Below are 19607 nucleotides of genomic sequence, written 5' to 3'. Positions count from 1 at the left end.
CTACAACTACCTAGTTCAGGGTCAACATGTCAACATCCACCTCTACATGCAGGGGAACCTCGTGATGTTGTAGGGAATTGGGGGTTTTTGAATTTTGATTTTGTGAGCTTAGCGCATTAATGGGGGAGAAGGTATTAGGATTTTCAAATGGCCGATATGAGTGTATTCTACAGTATTAATGGTGTGGCGACTTATTAGGTTCACAAATTCACATCTATCCAAAGAGCTTGTAGTATGAATACTTAATTGTAGTTGTGAAAGGTATCATATCTACACACAAACCACACCACCTCCCCACAGAAGATAAGATCCCCCCTACTCAACAGGCCTCAATCTACTCCCGGGAAGCGTATTAGTCTTCTGCTTCAAGCTCGCCACCGCAGACGACATCTCCGTCTTCCTCGCCCCCGCCCCAACACCCTCAACCTTCCCCTTCGCCTCAGTAACAATCGCGCCAAAACTGCTCGCCGTCGCCGTGCTATCCACGCTCCCCCGCCTAGAGTGAGCGCCATCATGCCGCAGCAGTCCCTTGATGCCGCCTGATTTCCTCGCTGGCAGTTCGCCCTTGCCCGCTGTTGCGACGTACAGGAGGTATTTCAGGTTGGGCAGTGTGTGGCGTATGTCGACTGGGCGGAGGCCAAGGGCGTTTGATAGAATCTCTATGTCCTTGTTGAGGAGGAAGACGCCGTACTCGAAGCGGTAGCGGACGACGCCTTTCATGTACAGAGGGTAGGTGCGGGGATTGTGCTGGTTGCTGTGGCCCATGGCTAGGGGGTCTTCGATGGTGGAAGTTGAGCCGAGCGGTGTTATCGGATAGGGTAGGATTACTGACAGGTAGGGCGAGAGGAGGTTGATGACTTGAGCTACGTACCCCAACGCTGCAGTGGTGACATCCTCCTTCACGTCGTCGAACTCAGAATTGGGTAGTAAGAGGCCGCGTATCGTGAAAGAGAAAGACTTGCCAGGAACGGGCTCAATGGGGAAGATTCGCAGTATGTCCTCGCATATACGTCGCCGTTGTCCTGCGACATCCTCCTCGATCTTGTCTACCAGATCCCCCATCCCGGTGTGATTATCTTTTTGGGTGGGCAGGTTGGTGTCAATGTCAGTCTGCTGTGCTTGCCCGGCGAACATCTTCTCTCGCCGGGACTTGATGCTTGCTGTTAGTTCGTCTCGTTTTCGGCGCACAGCGTCGACTCGACGTTTCTCAGCGGCTGCTGCAGCCTGCACTGTTCTCAAGCTATCTTCAGCTTCGGGGACCTGCTCCACCGTTGAGATCGCTTCTCTGTTTGATTCTAGAATGGTCTCGATTTCCCTAGCAATGCCGTCCCGTGTGGTCAATGCGTCCTGGATGCAATCGTCCAGGGTGGAGAGTCGCATCAGTGCGTCGTAGGAAGACGAGTTGAGCACTTTACCCTCTGGATGCTGTTTGGGAGGTGCGAGGACTGCTTGTTGTGCCCTTTCCTTGACGTCCAAGTCCATGAAGCTGGTGTAGATGCCGTCAGTCATGTGGAAAAGTATGCAGTTCTGCGGAAGTGCGTGTCGAAAGCTTCCCAGCGTCTTTCCAATAAACTGCAACGACTTGAAATGTGGCGTATACTCGATCAAGTACTGCCAGTCTTTCATGGTCTCGGTCTTGGCCCACACTCTGACGGTCAGTTTGTCAAGTCGAGTCACGCGTGGCCCACATGGTCCCAGTTCGAAGAATTTGAAGTTTGGATTCATGGCCTTCTCCGCGACTTCGGATATGTATACGGGCTCCTGCTGGCCGTCGATGTGTAGGGTGAAGAAGGTGTCTGCTTGACGGCCTGCAGAAATGTCCTCGAGCTTCTTCTGGCGCGTCAATGGGCTGGCGCTAATCCACTCCAGCGTGCTCCGCCTGCGCAGTCCCTTGACAGGTCTCTCAGGTTTGGGAGGTGCGTTTGACGCGCGCAAGCCTCCATTCGCATGTCGTGAGGCATCGCTCTTGGTCTTCAGGTCGCTGGATGAGCGGGAGTGCCCCAATCCCTTGTTCTCACTCAGGGCGAGGAACTTTGCAGGCGACTTGAGCGTGCTGGGTATGGCTTCATCGTCGAATGTTTTCCCCCGCATCCTTGGAGGGGTCAGGGTGAGGGTGAGGTTGCGGATGGTGATGCCTTGAAGATGCCGGAGCTTGCGGTTCTACGCCCATTGTCAGCCAGGGCGACATGCGTTGTTCAGGCAACACACATAAGGCAACAACCACGGCCGTTCACGGGGTGGAGGTGGATGGTTCGCTGCACGGGCGTGCTCATGGCTGGCCATATTACGTAGCCGGTGCTGCCTCGACGGCGCCGGCGGAGATGATGCACGTGGACGTCAAGCTGTGGCTCATTGGCGCATGCTGGAGGAAGCTCGAGGACGCGTTGCAGGTAATCCTCACCCGCCGCATCGTAGGAAGACGAGTGACGTTGGCGCAGTGAATGGACGGCCGTCGAGCTGTCGTATTGGAGCGCGCGGAGGAGGCGCTGACCGTGTCTTGGCGCCTCGAACTTCTGCATTTCCTGCACCACCAGCCCCAATTGCACCGGCATCGCCGCATCGCCCGCAGCCATGCCCCGCACTCTCGCCCGGCTCACGTACAAGAAGCCGCCGGCGCCCATCAACTTCGCCCGCCTCGACGCCGCCCACCCGCAGTACACGTCGCAGCTGGAGAAGCGGGTAGAGCGCCATGTCGTGCGCCAGTCGAACCCCAAGCACATCCGCCTCCAGACAGTCGTGAACCCAAAGTCGAAGCCGCAGTCGTCGGGCCAGACGGCGCTGAGACCCATCAAGCCCTTCACGCTCGCCGACCACGTCGACCCCGAGGGAACGACACGCCACGGCCAGGTCATCTACGTCTTCCGCAATGCAAAGACCAACCAGATCATCTACTCGCTGCAGGAGCTGCTGGATGTAGGACACCCGAATCACGTGAGCTGAACAGTGTGTTGACTCCCCCAGAACCACCACCTCGCCCAGCTCCCCTTCATCGGCAAGCACTCCAAGCCCCCCACCCTGCGCCCCGACGAGTGGATACCGCATTGTGTCGTCACCTTCCCCACCCCCGAACAGGGCCACAATGCCTTCCGAAAGCTGCGCGAGTTCCGCAAGCTGCACGAGCTGTCGTGGGAAAAGACCAACCCGTCATGGAAGCACATGAGCGCCAAGGACCGTATGCACAGGATCATGGACCAGCGTGCGAACATGAGTGCCGATCTCGCCGAGGTCCTGCACATACAGGACAAGGTGGGTGTGTCCATGCGAGAGGCGTATGACGAGCAGCAACGCAAGGCGACCGAGTTCATGAACAAGAGGTGGCCGCAGATCGACGCCCTCGCAAACGCCGCCGTGGCCAAGGAGAAGGTTGCCGACAACCCCAAGTGGCTCGAACACCAAATCCGCTCCATGACAACAAAGCTAAAGATGAAGCACAACCAGAACGAAGCCGACCAGAAGCGCCTCTCCTCCGCAAAAGCCAGCCTCGAAACCCGTCTCAAGCGAATCACCTACGCGCGCCGAAAGGCCGAGCAATTCAAGGACGCCCAAGACGCCCTCACCAAAAAAGCCGCAAACGCAAACAAATTCAATGCCACCGAGCACCTCGCAAAGCTAAAACGCGAAGCCCGCACCCTGCAGACGAGGCTCGACTTCCCCGACCCAGACGACGAACACCCCGCACACATCCGCCACCTCCTCCGCGGCCGCCAGGAGAGAATCGCCGAACTCGAACAGGCCTTCATCTTCAAAGCTCAGGCCGCTGCCCGCGACCACCACATCGCTCGTTCCGTCCTGCCCCGCGTCCTCAAAAATACACTCCCCACCCCCTTTTCCCTAACAGACGTCTCCATCAAATGGGCGGACATCATCGACGCTTCGCACGCCGCCGGCAACTGGCCCGAGGCTATCCTGCACGACGTCCTGGGCGTGAACAATATCCGCAGCGACATTACGTACTTGTCCGCCGAGGACTTTGAGATTGAGAAAAATAACGAGGTTAGCAGGATTCTGAGCGCGTTGAGGGATGAGGCCCAGGAGAAGGGGGATGAGAATGCTATTATGGCCCTGCGGGATGAGCCGGAGCTGGAGCTTGAGCCGCCGCAGAAGACGGGCGTGTTTAGGTATTTGCCCGAGATGAGGAATCCGTTTAGAAATGCGACGGTGTAGGGGATTTATGGGGGATTGAGGGGAGTGGGGGGGGGTGTACCATAGGACTTGTATTCTTGACCTGTGCGTTGTTTTGTTGATCACATTCGCGATATTGACAGGATGTGCTTGCTTCGCGCCATTATGTCGTTCTTAGTCTTGTCCCCAGCACTACTTTACTTACTAACCCCCCCTTTCACATCTGATGCGTGTAGTGCTCACTGCATTCTTTTCCTTTTTTTTGAGAACTCGTAGTTTTGTCACCATTGGAGAAATACTGCTTAATCACTCGATCCACGGAGCTTCACGCAAGCAGAAAAATACACGCGTTTACAGCCTTGCATGCATCCATTGCCGCCAAGCTGACCATCCGTGATCAAATATGCAGAACACGCACACACTCCCATTCTCTGCCAAACACCTTGATAATCAACCAAAAACCCATAGGTGAACTCAGCGAAACGAAGCTTTAGCAAAGTAAATACCGTGGCTAGACGACTGGGAGAGTCAGCTTCGATATCGTAATGCTTTCTTTCTGATATATAGCAGTGTGGTGTGAGGGGAGGCTTGTCTTCTGGCGGGTTTTGCGATGGGGTGGAGATACTACGGTACGGTACGGTCGATGTTGCTTGGGTGGTTGGGGGTGCGGAGATGGGTGGGATGTTGAGGACCTTGTATACTCGCCGGCTTGGGGAGAATCGAGAGATTGGTATACGAGCACCACCCCGTCAAAAAGCCTGGACAGTTTTGTGATGTGTCAGGAGTACAGAGAACGAAAACTGTCTAGTTTCTTTTGACGGGGTGGTGCGAGGATCTTGCAGATACGTGAGATGATGGTTTCAAGCCACTTAACATACGTCCAAACCTCATATACTTGTCTTTTTTATGTCTGTGGAATGTTTACAATCAGGAATGTTATATCGTGTTGGAAGGTGGTGAAGAGGCTTGTTTTCTGGGGTTTCGGATGACTGAGAACCTGCCTGGTGGTGGGCGCTGTGTGGAGGGGTGGGAGAGTGAAATGCAAGGAGCGTGAGAGATAATGTGGATTCAAACAGAGTGGGTCGGGAGTGCTGTTAGAGGCGGGTCTATTTATGTATGTATGTACGTGCTGTGTAATAACACATGAGGAGTTGAGACTTGCACTTGTCATTTGATTTCTAGAGACGCTGGGGAATCTAATGCATAGCGGATATGAAAGAGTAGTGCAATTCGTATGGCCGTGAGGTATTTGAAGCTTGCGGGTCGTGGAATGTATGTGGTGTATGTTATCAATGAATCGTAGATCTAATAGGTAATGCCGGCTCATGGCGGTGGTTTGGATGTGCTCTGTACATCATCCTGCTTGTCTTCGTTGAGCTTCAGACTCAGCCGCTCCAATCTCTCCTGCAGTGCTTTTTCGGTTGCTCTGAATCGTCTCTCAAACGCCTCATCATCCTCGTCTTCCTTCCCATCGCCATCAGCATCAGCATCAGCATCAGCATCGACATCAACACCCGTAGGTGTCTTGTCGCCTTCGCCGCCAGATTCTTCCACATCCCGCGCGTCTCCTGTGGTTTTCGTAACTTCACTCGCAGAGCTTTCCTCCTTCCGCTTCGCCACTTCCGCAGCTCTCGCCAGACACAGATCCAACCGTTGCAGACTGCTCTTTGGCCAATGATCCCGATAATTGGAGTCCTTCACCGTAGTCTTCGCGCCCTCGGGTAAACGCATCCAATCGACTTTCCCCTCCACAAACGCATGAACATCTGGCTCCATCAAGCTCGGATAGTCCAGCGTCCCGACTCTTACATCCGCCACGGCAGTCCCCCAGCTCCTGTCATGGCCCCACACTTGGATCCTGCACTGCGGGCACTCCGCGCGTATGCTGACAAGCCCGGGCTTTGGCGCAAATGTAACCATGGTTGGCTTGACTGCTGACTCGATGGAGATGTTGCTTGTTTCAATCATGGCATATGTGACGAAGGCGCTGCCGGACATCTTTTGGCAGTCGCTGCAGTAGCAGGCACAGCAGAAGAGCGGCGCGGTGAGGAGCCGGTAGCGTATCTTGTTGCAGAAACATCCCCCCGTTACGGAGGGGAACGGGCGTGAGGTCGACATAGTTTGATCTTTTTGTGTATTCATCGAAATCTCGTGGGCGACAGTTTGAGGGTTTGGAGCAAGGCGGTGACGTCACCCTTCTAGGCTGTTTCTGGCTAGCTGATTATTGTAGTTGTTGGTTCCTACTCTCCCGCTACTAAAAGACTCGTCGTTAGTTGTAGTTGTAGAGTGTCGTTGTTGCTGATTCTGTAGACACTGTGATGATAGTTATGCCCCGTGGTGTTTGTGAATCGAGTCATGTAAGCCACTGCTGCCTGCGCTAGCGTACATAAGCTACCTCACCTCGCGCCATCCCCTGGATTTCTCATCAAGTTCGAACAGGCAGCGCCCTGCAGCCTTGGGTAGTGCAATTGAACAACACTCGCCTCAAGTACATGCTCGCTGGACGCTGTGTTTATAAAGCATCAAAATCCCTCTCACAAGCGATACTCAACATGGCCAGAACATCATTGATCAAGAAGCAAAACGCGGCCTCATCCTCATCTTCCCAGCAAGCCGAGAAAAACGTTTCCGAACAACAGCCACGTCCAGTCATGCGCGACTATCCTGGTCTTGGACTTCCGCTTCGCCACAACGATCAGCGCAATTATGGCTTCTACCCCATTGGCGCACATGGTTCGAACTACGCAGCGGACACGAAGCCTTTGTTCGTCCGTGAGGTGGCCATGATGAGTGTCATGGAACAGCTTACGGAAAAAGAAGATTGGCACAAAAAGGTTTTTGACGACAAGATCGTGGCCAAGTGGCGCGAAGAAGCCCTTGCTATTCCGAATTATGAGTTGTGGAAGCTGGCAACAAGCGCAAAGCGCATGTACCGGAACAACGTTACTGAAATGTTCCAGTTTCAGAACGATAGTGACGTCGAACCACTGGAAGGAATTATGACGGAGAAGACATTTGATTGCGTATGTATCCTTATTTTCGACTATCTCTTCCACTCCTAACATTCGCGGCAAGTGTATCGAGGAACTCCGCAGCAAGGCCGCATTTCTCGAGAAGACTGGAATCATACCAACTCTCGATGCATGTGCGTCCGTTGCCAAATCAGACACCCTGGTCTCTCCCGAGTTGCACGATGCTTTGCGAGATGCTTTTGAAACGATCAAAGCCAGCCATGCATCTTCCCCTGACTGGCATCCGAATTCCCAAGACATGGTTCAGGACCTAGTTCACCCGTCCATGTTTCCTCTAGTCTATGGCCGCACCCGGGTTTTGAAGGACGAAGTCGTGGGAGTGGCAGATGCTATCGAAAAGTGGGCTGGTAAAGGTGACGTTATCGCAAAAGACACTTCAACCCTCAATCCCAGAGATAGAGTACGATACGGTGTAGGCAGTGGCGAAGTCCCGCCTGATTACTGGTCAAACACCTACCAATGGTTGCCAGCGAACGTCGCGTTCCAGGAAGATAATTCTGTCAAGTTCACCAGCTATGTCAACAACCTCCATCCTACCAAGTACCCCGGTATCTACCGAACCATTGAAAAGCTGATTGAGACTTCTCTTCCAATGTGGGATCAATGTCTTGCTCTGGCTGTGAAGTACAGTGGACGCGAAGGCGCTGGACGGTTGGCGCCTCGATTTCCCGAACCAGCCAATGCAGAGTAAGTGAATCCTCAAACTTCCGATGTAGCGATGTGGCTGATTGAAGTGCGCAACAAGTGACGAAAACGACGACAATTGGACTCCGAACAACGCCGCCGAGTGTAATGATGTAGAATTCGACGCGGAGGAATTCATGGCAGAGGAAGGCTATGAACGTGACGACCTTACAGAAGACGTAGTTTTGCGAGCGAAGTGGCACTCTGTGCGCAAAGCAGCCATGCCCGAACCACCTTTTACGGAAGTGGACTATGCGCCCAAGGCTGGCAAACGTCTTATTGACCGATACCGCGAGTCTGGGCTGCAGATCATCGTGAAGATGGCGTCCATCGAATTGACGCCTGAGAAGCCAGAATTCCCGGTTGGAGGCTGGCACGTCGAGGGCCAGATGAACGAACACATCTGCGCCACCGCGCTGTATTACCTCGATAGCGAAAACATCACCGGGAGCAATCTGTCGTTTCGCATGCAAACATCAGCATACCTAAACGACGACGCCCCATTTAACGTCGGACAAGACGCGTATCACTGGATGGAAAGCGTTTTTGGTACATCCTTCGGGAATGGCAATTCGCCATGTCTGCAAAACTACGGTAGTGTTGAGACGCGTGAGGGTAGACTGCTAGCTTTTCCAAACGTCTTGTAAGTACCCGTAATGCCGACTGGAGAAGTCTCTCACCCTGACGCTATCGCACAGTCAGCACCGCGTCTCGCCTTTCAAGCTCATCGATCCCACCAAGCCCGGCCACCGCCGCTTCATCGCGCTGTGGCTCGTCGACCCAAATAAGCGCATCATCTCGACAGCCAACGTCCCACCACAGCAAATGGATTGGTGGGCCGACTCCGTGCTCGGTTCCACGCCCGAGTCGCGCGCAGAAGCCATGTCGAAGCTCCCGCCTGAGCTTGTAGCCCTGTTGGAACAGAAAGGCCTTGACGCGAGCCGCCCTGAAGCTGATGGAGAGAACCCACGACTCCCACAAGAGCTCATGGACATGGTACGCGAGCACTTTGACGCTGACGCAGACACGCTGCCGATGAGTATGCAGGAAGCGAGAGAGCATCGCGCCAAGCTGATGCAGGAGCGAAGTGCGTTCCACGACACGGCTGAGAAGGGATGGCAGCAGCATACGTACAGCTTTTGCGAGCACTGAGGAGAGAGCTGGCTGGGACTAGTAAAGTGCGAAATAAGGGTGGGATAGATGTGTCGTTGGATAATAGTACTGAATACTGTAGATAGACCAAATTGTGCACGTAACTCCCGTATTACAATCAACTTATTCATATGCATAGGCGAGAACCGATTAAGAGATGTCACAAAATCCCTCTTCAAAAGAATCACAACTCATACTCAAAACCACTACTCGATGATATCGCAGCTATACCTCGAATCCTAAGACACTACTTCACTCCAAGTCCACACATTCCTTGCGCGCCCGTCAGCAAGTCCCACATCAGCATCACTTTCATCAATATCACTAAGTCGACCACGTGATGTTTTCCTTGTAATAGGGTACAAACAAGCCAGTATTGACGGTTCTCACATGAAAGAAAGGCGAAGATGTGAAGAAAATGGGCATGTGGATTAGATGGCCAAAGCATCGAAACGCCAAATACGCGTTATCCCATAACCAGATACCGATGGCCTATGCACGTATCCGTATTCATAACCATTTCCATCGACACCCATACCCAACAACGCAAAACATATCTATGCGTAAGCGCCATATCGCCGGCCCGAAAAGAACGAGTACGCAGTCTATCGCGTTCTATCGCTCCCATAACTATACGCCAAACCCAGTCCCTTCATCCCAAACACCAAGCTTAAAGATAAACACCCGTCTAAACAACAAGCAGCTTCTCCACATTCCCCGCTGCACCACGCTCGTCCATGCGGTTCCACGCTGTGAAAGCGAGACCAGCTGTCGCGGCCCAGAGGAGGGGCACGGAGATTTCTGCGGTGGCTGGAAGCGTGTTAGCAAGGTACGACTTCTTTTAAGAGAAAGGTAAGGGAAACGTACTCGGTCGCTCAGCCCGGGCTGCCATTTCGATGACGCGCGCCGCAGGGCTCGAGGAGCTGGAGGAGTTGTAGCGGACGGCGCGCGCGGCGGCGGGGAGACGCGTGAGGATGCGGGGGAACATGGTTGTGATTGTGGTTGTAGTATGGAGTGAGGAGATGGCGGTGTGTAGTGCGGTTTATATAGCGACGGTGGCTTGATGATTTAATTTGCTTTTGTGATCTTGCAACGACAGGTACGAATGTGAAGTGAGTGTTGTGGTTGACAGCGAGTGAGTCTTGAGTGAAGGAAGGAGCGAAAACGCGGGGAAGGCGCGATGGGAATGTACTTTAAAGAACAACACAGCGGGTCTGGGAGGCGGTGGACAAAATCCTCAGGGGCGGCGAGTGAGCGATCGTCAGGGTCTTTTCCGCGTTTGATGTAGCGTTGTGGCTGGTCCGTACCCCGGACTTTGTAGCTTTTCTCGCCGCTTTGACGCGGGGATCGTGGAGAAGTCGACGGACTTAGCAAGGAAGAGTGCGCCTGAACGAAAGACGTTCAAATCCCTGTCAATCGTCTCTGCATTGCAGAAAAGTTCCCAGAGAGATTTGCTCTCGCATAGAGATAGCAAACAGGTACATCGAGTTGCAAGTGTACATGCAGGGATCGACTTGCCCGAATCTCACCGACCTTCTGGAAGCATCGCATCTCAGCACGCCTCACCGCCACCCACCCACCTGACAGATTTTCGCCACCAAATCTATGCCGGTCCGAATGCTCAACACTGCAAGCCCAGGCCCAACACAGAACGAGCAAGGTATTCTTATTTACACATTAGTCCACACATCAAAATCTCGAAGGTGCGAGTGCAGAACACAGCAGAAGCGACTTGAAGCCTTGTACGCGCCCGTGGGACAATCGCATGTTATTTCGGATGTTGAGGTATCACGATATTTCTCTACAGACTCACATACACAACGCCTACAGCCACGAACCTAGTACGGCGGCCACCCAGCGACATTCATACCTCATCAAGCAAGCACGTGGTTGCACCTATACACCATCTTGATGTACGCAATACAACACTAGCTTATCGAATGAACATAAGAAAAAAAACACTCATTGAGTTCATAGAGCGCGAACCGCTACTGTTCACCTCGCCTTCTACATTCAACGGCGATGTCGTGATGTTCGTAGTCGACACTCCATAGCGTTGCTTACTCGCAGGACTATCCGAGATCGTTCTTGGGAAGATTCTGCTATCACTTTTTTTCCGGACCGAGATGGCATTGCGACGAGGCCCATTCTTTGCAGTACTTAGATTGTAGGCCGTCATGGAAAGACGAGCAGCAAACGAGGTGTTGTCGAGAGTAGTGGGTGAGGTTCACTTCCTCCACTTGTCCGAGAACCTATCCTAGACGATTATCCAACATCTTGGCGAATCACACGATATCTATGGTTGATGATAGTTAATAAAACTGTTATTTGTGAGAAGATCGAGCCCCTTCACGGGTTTGATTGAGTACAAGTACGACTACCAGTTTTGAGCGACGAATATGCTTTGCTGTCCAGGAAGCGGGAAAGAAGAGCAGATGTAAGCAAATTCGTCAATCAACCCAGAATCATGAAACCCATTTGAGAACAGGAACTGACACTCGTTGGATTGATAGACTTCTCCGCAGGTAAGCTTCACAATGCTTCAAGGATCTTGTTGTTTTCGATTCATACGGAAGCTGGAAATCAGACTTCACTTCCGCCAGCGATGACCTGGGATCCGGAGGAATATTCACACCATGATCCATCGACAGCAGGCCCCTAAAAGAAATGTCCACGATGGATAATTTCATGATCGGTCCTTGATGTCGCAAAGTCCGATTTGAATGAGCAAATTACTCCGTCGACCAGGGTTAATCGCTAAGCGGAACGGAAACACCACTCATTCCACTCAAGCTTTGCTCCACAATCTCTTGTTTCAATCAAGCTTTGATCCACTTTCGGACTACGTCCCATCCTGTACATTGTTCCATGTACTCGTCTTCCAGGCAGGTAATTGCGTGATCGCAAATCGAGGGCATAAAAAAGCGACGTGAGCACGACTTGCAAAAGCATTGTGGCTATCGGAAAAATGCGAACTTCTTCTCTCTTGGGATATCTCGCTTCGGCGGTGACACTATGCGAAGCCAAGGGCCCGTTCCTTCAACAAGTCAGCTCGACGCAATGGGTCATTGGCAATGATCTGTGGAATGTGACGCAGGGTCCGACGTATGCGACTAAGCTACGGTTCCAGGGCTCGGACGCTGTTGGCAATGCTACAGGCCACTACGCGGGTTATGGTAAGGCGAGATCCGCTGTTATGTTTCATAAGTTTGACTGACGCATGCCACCATGATAGACGGAGAATCCAACCTACAGTACACGTCTGCCAAGATCGTGTCCAGCACCTCCGAATACATCGACGTCAGCTTCTCATCGCAGTACGGAGATTTCCACTGGGTAATCTATCCCGATCTTGCGGGCGCATATCAATACTTTGTCAACAAGGCGCTGCCGGATCTCAGCATCTTCCGCACACTGTGGCGTCTCAACCCCGACCTCTTCACGAACGGTTATACCACGACCAAGAACGAGAAACTCCCAGACTATGCGCTCTATGCCGGAGCGACAGAGATTCAAGATGAGACGTTTCAGTTCAAAGATGGGACGGTTGTGAGCAAGTACGACTTTGCTAACTATGTCCGCGAGCGGGACTTCGTCGGCGTGTATGGTAGCAAGACGGGATCTTGGTATATCCATGCTTCCAATGATTATCAGCCGGGAAACCACCTCTCGCAGACGTTGACGGTAAGTTCGGGCTCGTTGATGCTTTGCAATGAAAATACACACTGACGGATGTGAAGGTCCACCGCGAGTCGTCTACCGGAGACGCGACTCAACTGAATGTAGTACAAGACACGTCCCACTTCCGAGTTGGCGTCAAGACGGCTCAACCTGGCGGCAAAATCTGGGGGCCATGGCTGTGGTATCTTGTAAGTCCCTCAGCTTCAGTTCTCCGAATGTGTCTGATTTGCAATGCAGAACGACGGTTCTCTTGACGATGCGCGCGCCCGTGCTGCTGTGGAGCGCAAGAGCTGGCCATACTCGTTCCTCAACGACACTGCCTATCATTCCCGCGGAGCCGTGCAGGGCAAGTTAGTTCTCTCTGATGGTCGCCCAGCGTCGGGTTCTGCCGTGTTTTTGGGCGACGCGGACACTTCGATCCGTCCACTCGTCCAAGGCTCGAACTATTACTACACCACCTATGCAGATGCGTCGGGCGCGTTTTCCATTACCAACGTACGCAGCGGAAACTATGGACTGTTTGCGTCGTCAAACGGCGGAGCTCTCGCAGACGTATACACCAACTACACCTCAAGCGGCATCAGCATCACCAACGGCACAATCAATGACCTGAAAACCCTGACCTGGACCGTCCCTCAAAACCGCAAACCCATCTTCCGAATCGGAGACTTTGACAAAAAAGCACTCGGCTTCACCAACGGCGGTGCTCCCCGTACGCACGGTCTGACCGAGAAAGGCCCAACAAATCTGACCTACACCGTCGGTTCATCTCGCGTCTCAGACTGGTACTACGCGTCGTCGAAGCTGGGATCGTGGGACGTCGTCTTCAATGCAACATGTCCTGCTGCCAACACCAACGCCTCGGCTTTGCTCTCCGTTTCGCTTGCGGGTTACTCACAGAGCACCGCGCTGACTATCTATCTCAATGGCAATACGACAGTCGGCGTTCTGAGCAAGGATATTTTGACGAATGATCCTGCGCTGTACCGCTCGGGTACTACGAGTGGTGAGTGGCGGTTCTTGCAGTTTGAGATTCCGGCTGGTGGGTTGAAAGAGGGGAAGAACACGTTAAGTTTCACAGTCGATCGGTATACGCAGTGGCGTGGTATCTTGTGGGATAGCATTATCTTGGAATGGGTTTTGTAGGTAGGAAAGCTCAATCAGTAACACCATAGGTGGTTTGTTCAAACTCGCTCGCTCACTCAAAACGCGTATCTGATATCAGAAACAGAAAGATCACGAGGAGTCGTGGCAGCATGATCTCGTAAGATGAAAACGTCCTCAATCCAATATATAAAGCGTGTTTGACATCAATCAATTTGGCGCAACGTAGTCGGTGATAGTGGGCGTTGTGGCAAGATCAAGCTTGATCCCAAACTGCCCGGTTGCGTGCTCATAGCTCTCCTTCACGGCGGCGCTGCCGTAAACGCGCATCTCCTTCTCATACGCTGCGGTTACACCTTCCCAGTCAAGGCCGTTGCCCTTCTCCCACGCCTCCCTCAACAGCCTACCCAAAAGGTCGCTGTCGCGTACCGCTGTGTTCGCGCCATTCCCGCCCGCAGGTGTCATTGCGTGCACCGCGTCCCCAATCACCGTCACCCGCGGCTCGTTGCGCCACTCAGGCACACCCTCTGGACTAGAGCATGTGATTTTCCAAAAGGCGGCGTCAGTCTCGATCATGTTGTCGAAGAGCGGTTTAACACGCTCGTGCCAGTGTGAGGTGAGAGATTTCGCAATATCAGCAGCTTCCTTGCCGACGATGGTGTAGTTGTCATTCGGCGCCTTGATCACGCCCGGCGACCCGCCTAAGGTCCAGCCAAAGTTAATGTCTGGGTTGTGCATGTCGTCTGCGCGTACGTTTGTGATGATGAATACCTTGCCGCCGTTGGCCTGCGTCTTGTCGTCCACCATGCGGAACACACCCTCTCCAAGGCCTAGGAAGGCAGTCGTTGGCGCCTGTCCATGAATCCCACGCGCACCAAGGTCGTACACTTTGATTGCCCCGTTCGAGAGTTGCGAGGCGACAGCTGACTTGACACCCTCACCACCGATTAGAAGAGAGCCCTCTTCCGACTTTGATCCGTCGGCAAAAATCAGGCGCACGCCGGTGGGTGTCGTTTCGTAGCCTTTAACGTGGTGTGACCAACGGACGTTGTCTTCCAAGCCGTCCATGAACAGCTCCCGCATGTCGCCTCGTGATATGCCAATGACCTTGGCGCCTCTACTTGAAAGCGGCTCTTTGCTCACCGTCTGGTTTTCTGCTCCGAGCGTCTCGCCTGTCAAGGGGTCAATGGCAGCAAAGCCCGCGCCGCCTGAACGAGCCATTAGCCTTGTCCAGTCACGTGTCCTGGAGATGATTCTAGCCTGCATCATCGAGACACGCACCTGTCTTGCCGCACGCATCGTAGAACTTCTGGAACCCTTCAGGCCCTAATACATTCTCAATCGCGTCCAAGCCGACTGCGCTCAGCCTAAGTCGGTAACCCTGCGCGCGGAACACGATGCTCGCGTCACGTTCGTAGACGACAAAAGGGATCTTGGATCTGTTGAGCGAGCGCGCGAGAAGTAGCGAGGCAATGCCCCCGCCAGAGATGAGGACCGGCTTCTGTGATTGTGAAGTCATGGTAGTTTCTGTTGCGAAGTTTCGTGTCGAGGTGATACGCGTCAAATGTTGGACTCGAAAGGGGGAGCGTAGATTTGCGAATAAGTACATAAAGATAGACGTGAAATTGCACAGGAGGCCATGTTAACTTTATGTTCAAGCGCGTTGGTGTTGTCTACTTGGTGTTGTCCATAGTCAGCTGCGCCGAAGTGGGGTTAGGCAGCTGGGATGACGTTTTGATTCGTGGGCGTTTGTAAGCACATCACGCAGCTGCTTAGCAATAGAACGATATTCAGATACCGGGGAATTTTGTTAGCTGATAAAGAAAAGGTGTTGCCGTGATGGTGAAATCTGAGTGAAGCCTCCAAAACGCTACCCTCACGCCAAGAGCTCAATCAAACCTAGCCATGGATTACAATCTCAGGCACTCGGGCCAACTATGTTCCTATTCGCTATATCTCAAGGGCGTAATCCAGCAGAATGGGTGCATTGCGAAATACCATGATTCAACGGGCTAGGCGCCGATATTTGGCCAACCAACACACGGTAGGTTTTAGCGCTGACATCCTGTTGAGACTTGAAATCAATTCAGGGTCGTCATGGGGAAAAGATAGACATGGAGAAATTTTGATACGAAGGAAAAGGTAGGTCGTCGTTGTTCAAGAGTCCTGGTCTAACGGTCATTCCGTTACCTTCAATCGGAGACGAATATCGTATTCCGGCTAGAACAAGCCATCCACGACTGTTACCCAGGCCACGTTATACCATGGTATTTTGCAAAACACTTCTATTGGCTGCACAAAGTGATTGAGGTTCACACATTTCTATTTTTAGCTTTACGCCCTGGACTGCACTGGTCGTGGATGATAGATAAAGAATCTCACGCCCGTGTCAAGGCCCACACGTTCTACGCCTGGCCAACATTGTCCTGCATTCCTTCATCCAACTCTCTGGTGAAGTTTATCAGAAATCATGACGACCTCATCGGAAGACTTTTTCTGCCCTCGCAATGGCGCTCAATGGTATGCCTGTACGACAGGCACTTTGTTTGTTGGCTGCTGTAAAATATCTCCCTGCGAGTATGGCTGCTCCGGAGAAGACCTAGCCGCAGTATCCTTCAAACCGGAGACTATGGGCACCTTTCCTGACGGCTCTTGTTATGACCATAATGTCAACTTTTGGTCCGTCTCGACATTTGCTACGATCAACCAGCGTGCCACTTTCTGGGGTTGCTGCGCCTCGAACCCAGCATATAATGGCTATTGCCCGCAGGGTGATCTTAGACCCGCTCACTTACGAAAAGAAGATTTGGATTCAATTTACACGAGCACCAACATCAGCAGAGTACCTGCAGTTGACCCACCTTCGGTAACATCGTCGATAAGGAAAGCGCAAAGCCCACCGGTCACATATTCGTGGGATGAACAACTCTTCAACACGAAAAAGATCAATCGGCCGAATGCAACGATTTCGATCGGAGTGTCTGGCGCTCTCATAATCGGTCTCTGTGCCCTTCTGGGATTGTGGGTATGCCTTCGGCGCCCGAAGAAAGTATCCAAGGATTCGCGGCCGAGCGCAGAGAGGTATGCGCCCACATATCGACTGATCTATCGAGACTCATTTGAATAACATACGCAGTATTGCATTCCATCCAAAAGCTGAGACAAGTTCGGGCATAAGTGATGCGCTTTTGACTACTGATCAGTCGCGCACCCCTCCCAGGCTTCATGAATTATCCCGACTCGGCACGAAAACGCTGTATGTCCTTCTCAGCACATCGATTATCATTTTGATTCTTTTGGGATTCTTGGCCTGCTTGTGGTTTGGTAACGCAAGTAATAAGACATGGAAAAAGATCATGATTACCAATTGGGCCACCAGATCCGTATCGATTACGGCATTGTTTTTGAGGACGGCAATAGATTTTCAAGCCGCGATAGGGTCGGCTATAATAGCATCATTACTCCTCGAGTCCAACACCGGCACTCATTTGTTCCACCTCGCGAGCCTGTCACCTATGCGAGCTGGCACTTCCAACCCATGGAGTCTCGGTCAACTGATGGTGGAGGAGATGTGGCTCACTACGGCTAAGCAGCGGAAAAATCACCTATGCTACATCATTGCCCTTCTTCTCCTTGCCACAACGAGTACCCTCCAGTTTTCGTCGACACTTCTACTATCAGATTTGAAGCCTGGATCCCTCAGTGGTAACGCCGTCGAGACTGAAGTACGGCCCAGTCTATCCTACATGAACATCAGCGAAAGAATACCACGCGATGCGGCATGGACAACGAACCCCCCGTTTTACCCAACTTTCGGGGAGCACTCAAGTCCGGTCAAGGATATCGAGAATGGTATTACGGACACCGGCGTTTTGTTGCGTACATTTTTGCCCTATGCCACTGCCAATTCCCGTCAGACCCTACATAGCTACACCGGAAATGGCCTCGTCTTGGATGCACGTGTTTCTTGCCAAGCGCCCTTGATCACCCAATTCAATGGTACTGAACACTATTCTCAACTCCAAGGTACTGTGGAGACTACAAAGAATTCTACAATGTTGCAGACGATTTATCCGACAAGCTTTGATTGCGCGGTTGCCGGATTGAATGACTATTCGATCTGTCAGGTCGGACAACCATATCCTGGCTTTATAGGCTCCTTAAACAGCCATTTCATGAGGTCAACTAGCTATGGCACCGCCTTTCTAGTCATCAAAGGATCAAACCCCACTACAATAAAGTCAAACGATATCAACAACACCGCAACAAATAGCGAATGGATAGACCTGGTATTTGCAAACGCTACCGGCGTGGGTGCTTCTATGTCTCTCTGTTTCGCGCCATGGGACGCAGCGGTATTGAACATCACACTCTCCAGCACGGCGAACCGAACCGAACCTCAACTTGCTTGGTGGGGCTCATTCATCACTTCTGACATTCTTAACTACCTTCTCCCCCAATCTACGCAGAGCAAGCATCTACGTAGAGTACTACAGATGTCCCCGCCACAGAGTCTATCGGGTGACCTCCCTCCTCCGAAGGAGCGTCCGTTTATCCAAAGCGACGCTTCAGGTAGCTCAGCAACCCAAGACGGATCGAACACGCCTCTGCCACAGGACTGGAGCATTTTCATGACCCAAAAGCCGCTTCCCGCTGTCATCAACAATTTCTCGAAGCGCCCATCGCAGGCCATCGCCGCAGATCCCGCGTTGGGGGCCATCTTCACCGACACCCTTGCCGCGAACCATTCCGTCGCCTGGGCACTGTCCTCAGTCATCACTATCCTCTCCATGACGAACTACTACAGCCAGCAGCCGGCATTTGACCGCCTAGACACCGCCAAAGTATCTTTCTTCAGCGACGTACCGTATCCGCGAGATTATGTTGGCTTCATGCTACTTACGTGGGCATTGGTCGCACATTTCCTCCTCATGGCGATACTCCTAGTACTGTTTGTTACAAGGACACACTTGACGCTTCTCGGGAACGCGTGGCCGGCGTTTGCGCAGTTAGCTGAATCACCTCAGCTCAAGGAACACATGACTAATGCTACGCTGAAGAACGATGGTGAGATTTTGAAAGCTATGAGGGCTAAGGGAAAAGACCGTGTGAGAGTAAGAGTTGTGCACAAAGGAGATGGAGCAGAGGTTGTTACGGATTGAAATCTCTGGCCTGTCTTCGCAACGATTGGACCAGAACAGGAGCCACCGATTTTGTTTATAGCATAAAAAACAGGCCTTTTAAATTGAGTTTGACAAAAGCTATGGTCTGGAGCGAGTATGTGTGAGCTCCAAAACATCAGTCTTTGCAGCTTTCTCGCACATATTCGCAACTCGGCGTGTTGATTCTGGTGTAGTATTGCCAACTTTGCTACATGGAGGGGGGTTCGGCTTGATCCCAAGTGAGACCACAGGTCGAGTATCATCCTTGACTGTACTTGAGCTGTAGGTACCCTGATCGAAGAAGTTTTGTTTACTTTCAAGAGTTCCGTATCGCTAGACCCACTACAAAAAACAGCTCTATATACACAGAAATTTGCCGCTCTAAGCAAAGGCTGTTTTGTATTGGTTCGTTGTGGCGCGTGAAAGGCGGGCTATATGATGGTCACTACAAAACCTGCATGCTGTTCATGATCAGGTTGGTGCATTTCAATAGTGAGATGCACTCTGGCTATAAACTCTTGGTGAAGCCATACATACATGGCATCATAGACTAAGAGGTCGAAGGAATGCGTTCTATGATGTTCATACGAGGAGCGCGAGCTAGATATCGAAAGGAACCCCAAGAGTCAGGTGCGTACCATCCGACGTCAAATGCTTACTCCAGCCCAAG

At 52.3% G+C, this 19607-nt stretch overlaps 8 protein-coding genes across 8 annotated transcripts; 4 read left to right on the top strand and 4 right to left on the bottom strand.

Annotated features, from left to right (window-relative positions):
* Window positions 1-236: 236 nt before the first annotated feature.
* Window positions 237-2429, bottom strand: P153DRAFT_321353 (uncharacterized protein). Its single transcript, XM_033665141.1, has 2 exons — window positions 2209-2429; window positions 237-2160 (listed from the first exon to the last, which is right to left on the bottom strand). The coding sequence occupies exons 1-2, from the start codon at window positions 2281-2283 to the stop codon at window positions 316-318; spliced, it is 1920 nt and encodes a 639-aa protein (XP_033521091.1). The 5' UTR covers window positions 2284-2429; the 3' UTR covers window positions 237-315.
* Window positions 2430-2535: 106 nt separating this feature from the next.
* On the top strand, window positions 2536-4169 carry P153DRAFT_368767 (uncharacterized protein). Its single transcript, XM_033668606.1, has 2 exons — window positions 2536-2913; window positions 2962-4169. The coding sequence occupies exons 1-2, from the start codon at window positions 2572-2574 to the stop codon at window positions 4162-4164; spliced, it is 1545 nt and encodes a 514-aa protein (XP_033521090.1). The 5' UTR covers window positions 2536-2571; the 3' UTR covers window positions 4165-4169.
* An 840-nt stretch (window positions 4170-5009) lies between these two features.
* On the bottom strand, window positions 5010-6465 carry P153DRAFT_424705 (uncharacterized protein; the record flags this gene model as incomplete). The annotated part of the gene is made up of 2 exons (XM_033672500.1): window positions 5476-6465; window positions 5010-5021 (listed from the first exon to the last, which is right to left on the bottom strand). Exons 1-2 carry the CDS (start codon window positions 6262-6264, stop codon window positions 5010-5012), a joined length of 801 nt encoding a protein of 266 aa, XP_033521089.1. The 5' UTR covers window positions 6265-6465.
* An 89-nt stretch (window positions 6466-6554) lies between these two features.
* P153DRAFT_368765 (uncharacterized protein) lies at window positions 6555-9134 on the top strand. Its single transcript, XM_033668605.1, has 4 exons — window positions 6555-7145; window positions 7198-7841; window positions 7900-8481; window positions 8537-9134. Exons 1-4 carry the CDS (start codon window positions 6675-6677, stop codon window positions 8988-8990), a joined length of 2151 nt encoding a protein of 716 aa, XP_033521088.1. The 5' UTR covers window positions 6555-6674; the 3' UTR covers window positions 8991-9134.
* Window positions 9135-9322: 188 nt separating this feature from the next.
* Window positions 9323-10439, bottom strand: P153DRAFT_368764 (uncharacterized protein). Its single transcript, XM_033668604.1, has 2 exons — window positions 9858-10439; window positions 9323-9800 (listed from the first exon to the last, which is right to left on the bottom strand). Exons 1-2 carry the CDS (start codon window positions 9976-9978, stop codon window positions 9679-9681), a joined length of 243 nt encoding a protein of 80 aa, XP_033521087.1. The 5' UTR covers window positions 9979-10439; the 3' UTR covers window positions 9323-9678.
* Window positions 10440-11602: 1163 nt separating this feature from the next.
* P153DRAFT_68206 (polysaccharide lyase family 4 protein) lies at window positions 11603-13901 on the top strand. The gene is made up of 4 exons (XM_033673338.1): window positions 11603-12166; window positions 12226-12674; window positions 12731-12859; window positions 12909-13901. The coding sequence occupies exons 1-4, from the start codon at window positions 11959-11961 to the stop codon at window positions 13815-13817; spliced, it is 1695 nt and encodes a 564-aa protein (XP_033521086.1). The 5' UTR covers window positions 11603-11958; the 3' UTR covers window positions 13818-13901.
* On the bottom strand, window positions 13777-15569 carry P153DRAFT_368762 (FAD/NAD(P)-binding domain-containing protein). Its single transcript, XM_033668603.1, has 2 exons — window positions 15057-15569; window positions 13777-14983 (listed from the first exon to the last, which is right to left on the bottom strand). The coding sequence occupies exons 1-2, from the start codon at window positions 15292-15294 to the stop codon at window positions 13986-13988; spliced, it is 1236 nt and encodes a 411-aa protein (XP_033521085.1). The 5' UTR covers window positions 15295-15569; the 3' UTR covers window positions 13777-13985.
* Window positions 15570-16190: 621 nt separating this feature from the next.
* On the top strand, window positions 16191-19413 carry P153DRAFT_398807 (uncharacterized protein). Its single transcript, XM_033671679.1, has 2 exons — window positions 16191-16856; window positions 16912-19413. Exons 1-2 carry the CDS (start codon window positions 16246-16248, stop codon window positions 18935-18937), a joined length of 2637 nt encoding a protein of 878 aa, XP_033521084.1. The 5' UTR covers window positions 16191-16245; the 3' UTR covers window positions 18938-19413.
* Window positions 19414-19607: the final 194 nt, after the last annotated feature.

This window comes from Dothidotthia symphoricarpi, assembly GCF_010015815.1.
Source record: "Dothidotthia symphoricarpi CBS 119687 unplaced genomic scaffold P153scaffold_16, whole genome shotgun sequence".
NCBI classification, from domain to species: Eukaryota; Fungi; Ascomycota; class Dothideomycetes; order Pleosporales; family Dothidotthiaceae; genus Dothidotthia; species Dothidotthia symphoricarpi.
This window is presented reverse-complemented; position numbering and strand designations above follow the sequence as displayed.